The sequence below is a fragment of the Struthio camelus genome, chromosome W (assembly GCF_040807025.1).
Source record: "Struthio camelus isolate bStrCam1 chromosome W, bStrCam1.hap1, whole genome shotgun sequence".
Taxonomy (NCBI): Eukaryota; Metazoa; Chordata; class Aves; order Struthioniformes; family Struthionidae; genus Struthio; species Struthio camelus.
In genome coordinates this window covers 4977537-4986825 of record NC_090981.1, presented here as the reverse complement: position 1 = coordinate 4986825, position 9289 = coordinate 4977537, and the positions used below count along the sequence as shown (strand labels likewise).

Genomic DNA, 9289 nt, shown 5'->3' with positions numbered 1-9289 from the left:
GGCAACCTGTGCCAGTGCTCTGTCACCCTCACAGTGAAGAAGTTTTTTCTCAGGTTTAGGTGGAACTTCCTGTGGTTCAGTTTGTGCCTGTTGCCTCTTGTCCTGTCCCTGGGTACCACAGAGAAGAGTCTGGCCCCAGTCTCTTGACACCCTCCCTTCAGATACTTGTACACATTGATCAGATCCCCCCTCAGTCTTCTCTTCTCCAGGCTGAACAGGCCCAGCTCCCTCAGCCTTTCCTCATAGGAGAGATGCTCCAGTCCCCTAATCATCTTTGTAGCCCTCCGCTGGACTCTCTCCAGGAGCTCCATGTCTCTCTTGTACTGGGGAGCCCAGCACTGGACACAGGACTCCAGGTGGGGCCTCCCCAGGGCTGAGTAGAGGGGCAGGATCACCTCCCTCCACCTGCTGGCAACACTCTGCCTCATGCACCCCAGGATACCCTTGGCCTTCTTGGCCCCAAGGGCACACTGCTGGCTCATGGTCAACTTGTCCACCAGGACTCCCAGGTCCTTCTCTGCAGAGCTGCTCTCCAGCAGGTCAGCCCCCAGCCTGTCCTGGGGCATGGGGTTATTCCTCCCCAGGTGCAGGACCCTGCACTTGCCTTGGTTGAACTTCAGGAGGTTCCTCTCCACCCAGCTCTCCAGCCTGTCCAGGTCCCTCTGAATGGCAGCACAGTCTTCTGGTGTGTTAGCCTCTCCTCCCAGTTTAGTATCACCAGCAAACTTGCTGAGGGGGCACTCTGTCCCTTCATCCAGGTCATTGATGAATATATTGAACAAGACTGGACCCAGGACTGAACCCTGGGGGACACCACTAGCTACAGGCCTCCAGATCTATTAAAATTGGACATAAATTTTGAGGATTTAATTATAATTTTATGTTGTGCATCTCTAAAGAGGGATAAGGATTATTTTCAGTCTGAGATTTCCTTGTAGACATGAAGTCAAGCAGAGGTGTGACTGCAGTAAAGCTGTTAGCAAAGATATACTATATTAAGCGGCACAAATCAAGAGACCAAAAATGGTTCTGTGCTGAGCTTAAAAACAGGGGACCTTCATTTCCCATGTATCTTCACTGGTTTCTGGACTCTTGTTTCAGACCTTCAAATCAGAAATATGCTTATGTTAAACATGTAAAGTGTCTAATTTGCTTGTGGTATTATAAAATCTCCACAACTCTTTTATGTTAAATCTCATCACAGTCCTTTAAGTTTGGAGTCAGTCTTTGCAGAGAGGAGGGAAAGGAAATACAGATTTTAATGCTAAGAAAGATAACTTTTCACATATTCTAAATAATCCATCTCTAAAGGAAAATGCTCCCAAGTGCTGGTGGAGAACAGATACAAGCTATTGCCCCAATACATCCAGAGAAAGAGTGGGGAAATGGATCAATGAGATATATATAAAAAATCTCCTCTGACATGTGCTTGAGGGTTTCAGTAAAAACTATATCCCATCACTATGTTCTGCCCTTGCAACAAGGGAACAGGGTAAATTATGAAGCCTTTCTGGGTTGCATAAATGTAATCCATGTAGAACAGCTAAGCACTAGTATCCTTCCAAGATCTGTGCTGTTCTGCATGCATTGAAAGAGTGTCTAAATACTGTTATCTTTGCAACATGCTTCCTCAGCCTCCGACCTGTAAAGAGTCCAGTGCTTTCAAGATACTGGAGTTGCTCATGGCCACAGGAAACTGCCCCGCTTCCGTAGTCTGCACTGAGACGTGAACATTGCCTGGAGCATATTGCTTGTTCAGTGATGTTGCTTGTGGGTCAGTTGGAGACTGGCTCACAGAAATATACTGCTAGAAAAGAGTTCTCTGGCATGCTCTCAGATTTGCCCTAGACATCCCAAACGAGGACTGGCGAGCTTGGACTGAGGGATAAAGGGTCATAATGAAGCTTTCTGGGAGAGGCTGCAGACTGGACACATCTTCAGCATCAATTATGAGCTAGGGAAACAGTAGCATCAGGTAAACTGGCACCTGGTAAAACTGTTCCTCTGCCACAAGCTTAACTCTAGACATTACTAGTCTAAATTCTGTCCTGGCACTTATGTTGTAAGATTATATTTTTCTGAACTGTTTTTGTACTGTTTTTAGTCTTTTAGCACCTCCACCCTTTTTTTTAATAGTGTAGCTTAAAAAAAATAGCTCTTGGATTTTCATCTATTTAGGGAATGAGGATACATGATTTGATATCAAATTGATTTGATATCAAATGAATTTCTTTTGACGACTGTTTCAAGTTCTTAAAAACCTTTTCTACTTGTTTCTGGCTCCTGAGACAATCAAAGTGCAGTGTGGCTAACATTGTCCTGAAACACTTTGTGTAACTTCAGCTTATGTCTGTCTCAAGAAGTAGCAGGTTGATGGTCTGTTATTTTCTATTCTGCTCCATATCCCTATGTTCCATTTTAATGGCTTCATTAGAAGAAGGCAACAGTTAAAAACAGATCTTTAATTCAGTGATGTATGCTGCAAGTTCAAACATCTGACTTAGTAGTACATAACTCAAATGATCATAAGGTCAGGCTCATTTACTTTAAGCAATCTTTGGTCCTTGATACAAAACTCAAGCACAAGAAACACCATGCTGTCTTTAGAAATTAACGTTTGGGGTGTGTGGGGGGTGGGGGCTAAATTGCAGTGTGTGTTAGAAAATGGGCCACTGAATTTAAACATTTAATGTGACCTTAACTATTTTAAGCAAATTACATTTCAGTTGATGGGATGTTTGAGAGCCAAATGAAGTAAAGCAGATTTTAACTTAGTAAAAATGTGTAATAACTTGAAGATTATCCACAGGGACTGATTGGTGTAAGAATTCACATCTCTCTCCTTTTCTAGAAACAGGGATTAAGCATTTGATTTTTGATTACACAAATTGTTATAGTTTAAAAAAGCACAAAATAGAACAACTTCTGTCCCCTAAAAACATAGCACTTTTAACTGGAACTTAGCTGCTTCTGAATGAAAAGGCACAAACAATTCAACCAGAAACATGCAAAACTGACCCCTAAGAGTGCAATTAGGGGGTATCAGGAGCTACCATTGTGCCAGTCTTTAAAAAAATATTTTTCTTCTTATTACAAACCTGAATCTAGCTCTCTTTGGAGAGATTTTTAAATTTAGTAGGTTTGCATAACTAATAAGATATGGTATAGTCTCACTCTGGCTGTAACCCCTTCTAGCAGTAAGATTGTTGCCCTATTTTTTAATAAAAACTTAACTGCTAGAGTTAGGCAGAAAGTCATTTATTGCCTGTTTTCACGGGGTTTTGTATTTCATAAGATGAATATACAGTTGCACAAGGAAAAATGAAGTTTTGAAAAAACAGCTGTAATTTTGGTCCTAGAAACCTGTTACGGCACTAGCTGCACAATATGATGTAACTGTGCCTCCTTTGGGACATTCCAGTGAGGCTTTGGGGGCCCAAGTGTGCTTCTGTCACCATCCTCACCTTGGAGCACCTAGATCTGTCTGCAGAAGGAACACAGGGTGAAAATAGCTAGTCTTCTGGCTGCAGCTAATTCCACAGATATGAGTGCATTATATTTTTAAATCCAATGCTGCAAGTAACTTGTAGGACGTTGAACCCATGGCAGCAGAAGACATCAGACAAGAGTTATTTATTAATGCAAATTCTGCCTCCAAAGTTTGGTGGGAAAATGATATATTTTGGGAAGGGTCATTCTCTCCAAGTCCTGGGAGGTTGAAGAATTTTAACCCTGTGAGCTTCCTTTATGTAAGAAGGAGAATCCTGTAACAAACGCATGAACCTGTTTGCTTCTCTAGCCTCTTCTTACAAGTCCTTTTTTGTCTGCACTGGGAAATTGCATCATGTTAATCAACAGCATTCAGCATAACACGTGGCCTGGCTGTGGTAAAAATAACTGTCTGATAAAATGTGAAGCAGGACAATCTCTGTCTATTATGAGTCATGCTTAACAATTGTTCTAATGAAAGCTGGGAGAAGAAAACTTGGTGGCTTTTTTTTCTTCCCTTCTAGGATTTTCATTTTCAGTTCACACAAAATAAACAAAATAGCACTGTTCAATTGACCACAGTATTTCACAGGGCCAAAACATTTGTTCAATGGGTTTAACACTTAAACAGTTTTGAAATTAAATGTTATGACTGTTCAAACTCTTCTTCCAGGACTGGGCCCCTAACGGTAGAAGAGACCATCTGCAGATGACTATTTGCACAATGCCTCACTCTTGCACAGTTCTGGTCAATCCAACACTGTCTTCTTTGGTAAGTATTCATTTGAAAAGCTTTATCTTTAGTTCTTTCCAGGATAATAAAAATACAAAATTTGATCCAATATATTTTTAGAAGTAGTATGTTAGAGTGGTCTATACTATTTTTAATCTATAAAATACTAATTATGATTTTCATTTATCTCCCTTTTTTTGCAAGAGCTGATTTTTTTTCTTAAAGTATCACAGACTGTGGAGTGTTGGATTGAATCTGTCAAAGTTGCTAATAAGGAATTTAACAATAAAATTTGAAAATGAGTATGTATCGCAAATACTTGTAAGATCTCTTACCAGCACAGTAAGGAAGTATCCCACAGTAGAGTATAATCTTTGGCTGCAGTTTGAGCAATCTGAAGGAAGTACTTGTTTTTTAACTCTGCAGGGAAACTTAAAAGTAGCTTTATTTATTAGCTTTCTTTAATTCATGGAAAGAAACCACACATTTTTAAAATGTTTATTCAGATTAGGACATCTCTTCTGAAGATACCTGTGGTATGTTCAAAATACACCTTCCCCATTCCTTCAAAAACATGTAAGCTTTGAGGTAATTTAGGACAAAATATAAGAACACTTAAAAAATAAAAGCAAGAGACAATAAAAAAAATTTAGGCAGGATAAATAGAAAAATATTCTGTCTTCCTTTCACTGCTAATAGTTTCAACATAAATGCACTTCAAAAAGCAAAATAATCAAGTCCAAAATTAAGTATATTCCTCAAGCAAAATTTACTTCAGCAAGCATTTCACCCAAGCTAACATTTCAGGATTGGTCCCATAGCAGTAGGGAAGACAAAGCCATCCAGGGACAGATCCTCCCATGTCATTCTACTCCATACACTGAGGGTGACAGGGGAAAAAAAAATCAAACCCCCAAAACCCTTCATTGTCTTTCCGGCTCCATGGGGGCAAAAGGTGGTCACTCTATAGCAGCATCTCTGTTCACATCTGTCAGCTAGTACTGACTCTGCCAATATTATCTTATCTGCTCACAGAAACCTATACCAAGGGAGATGGGGAATGCTAGCAATGGTGTCCTGCTGTCGCAGAGGGATCTTTAGGTTTGAGGAGTGTATTCCAGAGATGCGAGGCACTTATTGGGAAGGCCTGAGATGAAAACTGTGGGTTTAGAAGACTCTCTCCTTTGCCCATTCAACAGAGGGCCCCCTCTCTTAGGGAATGCCACTCTTCATCTGTTTGATGATTCCAAAGGAACTCTGACTTTAAATTTGGCATCTTCTGGCACACATGAAGGTTCTTCCTTTGGAAAGCATGATTTCATACTCTTATTTATATGCTATACTGGAAGACTGAAATACTCTAAATAAGATATTTTTACAGTAGCAAAGATATGATTTGGGAATGACATAGGCAACAGAGGTTATAGTTCTTAAGACAGAATGAAAAAAGCTAATCGGAGTCTTCATCATCGAGGTATTCCTCTGCATTACTTAATGTTTGCACTGTATCTGGAAAGAATCAAAAGCATTCTCTTAATCTGGGAAAAAATCATACAAAGCCTCATATTTGCAGTGCTTGCAAACCACCATCTGCAAAACCCAATTCCTGTTTAGGGATGCTAGGGCTAAGATACACAGGTGCTGGGGCTGAAGATCTGGATCTCAAAGGCAGGGCTAGGCCAGTAATCACATCTCCTACATGTGTGACTTAGTCTGTAGGGGAAAGCACAGTAAAAGCAAATTTGCTGCTGTTCTACTTCTCCTCAGTGACCTCCAGGAACCATCTCCTGGCTCCCTGGAAGCTGTGCAGCAGAGCTGGAATGTTTCATTCTCTTTTCTGTATATAGTACCTTTAAACTGCAAAGGAAAGGATGGGTGAGTTGGTGGAAGAGTTGGTTTTTAACTTATGAGTGCTTAGCTGGCTGTCATTCTCTGCTTAAAATCAGACATCTATTCCATCTCCATCTATTCTCTCTTCTCCTCCCTTCCTTGCCTAGCCTATGAGCTTATGCTATCAAAGGATGACAACAGAAAACAGGAGTACTAAAGTATCTTCCTCCAGATTTGTAGTATTGCCAGGAGAGGTACATTTATCTTTCGGATTGTTCAAAGATACACAGGAAAGGCTTTTTGTGACAGGTGATTACTTTCCTACAGATCTTCAAAGGGGCTGAACTCCTTAACTGTAAGGGAGTCCTGGGCCAGAATAGTTGCTCATGAATTATTTAGCACATTATAATGTATAATATGTACATTGTATTATATATTATATTGTACTACTGGGAGCAAGGAACCATCAGATCCTAGTCAGTCATAGTCTTGCAATAATATATAAAAAATATCAGGTACAGATGTGACAAGATTGACATAATTCAGAAACATGCTAACCACCTTACCCTAGACTTCTGGAAGAAGAAAAGTGAGTAAATTTAAAACTGACCCACTGAATTGTTTTGATAAAAGAAGTCTAAGGACGGAAGAAAACAAAAGGAAGAAACTGTAGAGCTCTATGCTAGAGGGGCCATACTTCAGGAAAGGACAAATTGTATTGCTTCTACATAATAGTTCTTCCTTCCCTCAGGAGCATAAATGACAATTTTTTTGCATTTCTATGACAGTATTTTAAGAACTCTCTCCTTTTTAGAAGGTACGCTAGCAGTCATTACCTGTGAATAAGTGCTTATATGCATAAAACAGAACTATATTTAAGTGATTGTAAAGTAAGCTTTTTCAGAGCAAATAATAAAATATTTTACAGAAGGATTATGCAGAAGAAATAGCTAAATAGGAACAGATTTGAAACTGGGGACAGAAAGACTTCTGAAATAGGACTGAATCTTTGAAAAGGAAAGATTGCTTTACTGACAGACACTGGAAATACTGAAATGTGGTATCAATCAACAGACATGGAAAAGAAATGAATGCAGATGACCAAGAAAATACAAGAAAAATACACAGCTCAGTAGTGTCACAGAAATTATAGAAGACAAAATTAAGAGAGAATACCAAGCAAGAAAACTAATATTGAAATTGCAGTGAGAACTGAGAACACTATACCAAGGCAAACAAGAAAAGACAGCATGTCAGAGTATCAGAGCCTGGTAATAGGTGAAGTGACTATGGACGAAAAATTAGTCAGCTGTGAAACAAAAATAATTTAGAGGAAGTGAAGTAAATGCACCAGAAATAAAAGATAAGCTTCCTAGAGTCAGAAAATGAAATATTAATATAATAGGGACATTAGACAGAGAATGTTCCAGTACCAGGTGCCTACAATTGACAGGAGAAGATGAAATAAAAAGAGCTCCTAATAGGAACTAACTAATATTAGGAAAAATATGCAAACAGAGGAAACTGTCATTAGTCACAGCCGCTTTCTTCGGAGTCAAAACTGATGGAAATAATTTGTCAAGGCTTTCTGGAAAATCCTGATACTACTTCTACCAAAAAGCTGGACAGTATTTTTGCTGCAACCCCTCTTCTTGGCCCTCTAAAGGGACTGCCAGCTATTCTACCATGTTATTCCTATAACCTCCTATCACCCATGCGTTAGCATTCCCTCTGTTCTCGTGTTCCATGCTAACCCTGCAATACAGTTGCCAGACTACATATCCCACTGATACAAGTTGCAACTCTGCCTGTGTCTTTAAATCATTTCTCATCTCATGTGTAATTCACCTAGGGCTTCTACCCCAATTTCACCCTTCTGAAGGCTAAAGGAAACAATTCCTATGTGATCCTGAACAATTCAGTCTTTGTTCAACTTTAAAAAATGGACTTGTACCTGCTCAACTCTTCTCTACACAGCTATTGTGCTATTAGGAGAGATGAACATGGGAAGCAGTGAGACTGTTTTGATAAATAGCTGAAAGCTTTTTCATTTTCTTTATTTCTGTTTCTCAGTCAAGCAGAGAGACATAGGAATAAGAAAGAAAAACAGGAGTGAGATGTAGATAAAAGAGGAGCTTCTGTTGATGTTGGCTTAGTTTGGAGGAAGAGACAGGAGGAACATACCACACTCTCACTCTCATGTTCTGCCCCTAGTGGTACACTGCTCTTACAGGAAGTTTCCATCCTTGCTTTCCTTCCATCCCACCACCCTGAAGAGCCCTGCTTCCATTTCCTCCCCTTTCCACTATTATTTCCACATCTTCTGAACACCTTTGCCTCTTGCTGACATAAGAGGGTATTTTGTGTGGAGTCATCAACACTGAATGTGATGAACCACAGGCCTCTACCATACCTGTGCTGAACTGCTACTTAACTCTCCTTCCAAACACAACTTTTAGTCCATGTAGCTCCAGACTGGTTTTTATGGCTATCAACATGCTGATACTTGGTTGAAACATTAACTGTCCTCTAAAAAGGGAAAATGTATCAGAAGAACAAAAATCAGAAATACCTGCACTTTGTTTCTTCTTAAGCAGGGAAGCACAAGCTGCATTGGTCGCCATGTCTAAAGCCAGTTTCTCCTCACTGTTTTTCAGATCTGTTCTTGCCCCTTTATAATAGAAAATTTCCATCATGAATCACTCAGCTAGTCTTAGCTATTTCTTGAGCAATGGTATTATCATACAAGTTTCAGTAATATGGGTAAAACAGACCAGAGTAATGGACAAAGGTATCTCATCTGTGGACCAATATGAAGCAGACTAAAGGCTATGGATGTTCTTCCATAAGCTACAGCTGGCTAGGGAACTCATTGGCTGCTCTCCCTTTCCGGGAAGCAGATCTCACTGCTGTTCTGCGGTTAAGTGCCGCATTTTGTCTGCCAAGCAGGGTGAAATTTATCTTGAGCAAGTCAGAAATCTACTTTCCAGACAACTGCCAGAATTTTCTGTAAGGTTTACAAAGTCAGGCAGGTGAGCTAGCTAGGGACTGTACCTGGGTTATAGGAAAACAGCTAAAAAATACAGATTAATAAAAATTCAGGAAGCTAGTCTGCCACACAGATTGCTGAAATCTTGGTGAAGATCTTTACCCTTTGCCAGCAGCACCTCTACAATATCTGCATAACCTTTCCATGCAGCAGCATGCAAAGCTGTGTCTCCCAATTTGTTCTGTGGA

General features: G+C 40.0%; 1 protein-coding gene across 3 annotated transcripts in view; it reads right to left on the bottom strand.

Annotated features, from left to right (window-relative positions):
• Positions 1 to 4706: 4706 nt before the first annotated feature.
• The window catches only part of LOC104147627 (osteoclast-stimulating factor 1), a 24908-nt gene continuing 20325 nt past the window's right edge, over positions 4707 to 9289 (bottom strand). For all 3 annotated transcript variants that reach the window (XM_068926182.1, XM_068926184.1, XM_068926183.1), the window contains exons 8-10: positions 9204 to 9282; positions 8625 to 8723; positions 4707 to 5731 (exon numbers count right to left, since the gene is read on the bottom strand). In XM_068926182.1, the coding sequence (XP_068782283.1) occupies positions 5673 to 5731; positions 8625 to 8723; positions 9204 to 9282 (237 nt within the window). In that variant the 3' untranslated portion in view covers positions 4707 to 5672. The remainder of the gene's footprint in view (positions 5732 to 8624; positions 8724 to 9203; positions 9283 to 9289) is intronic.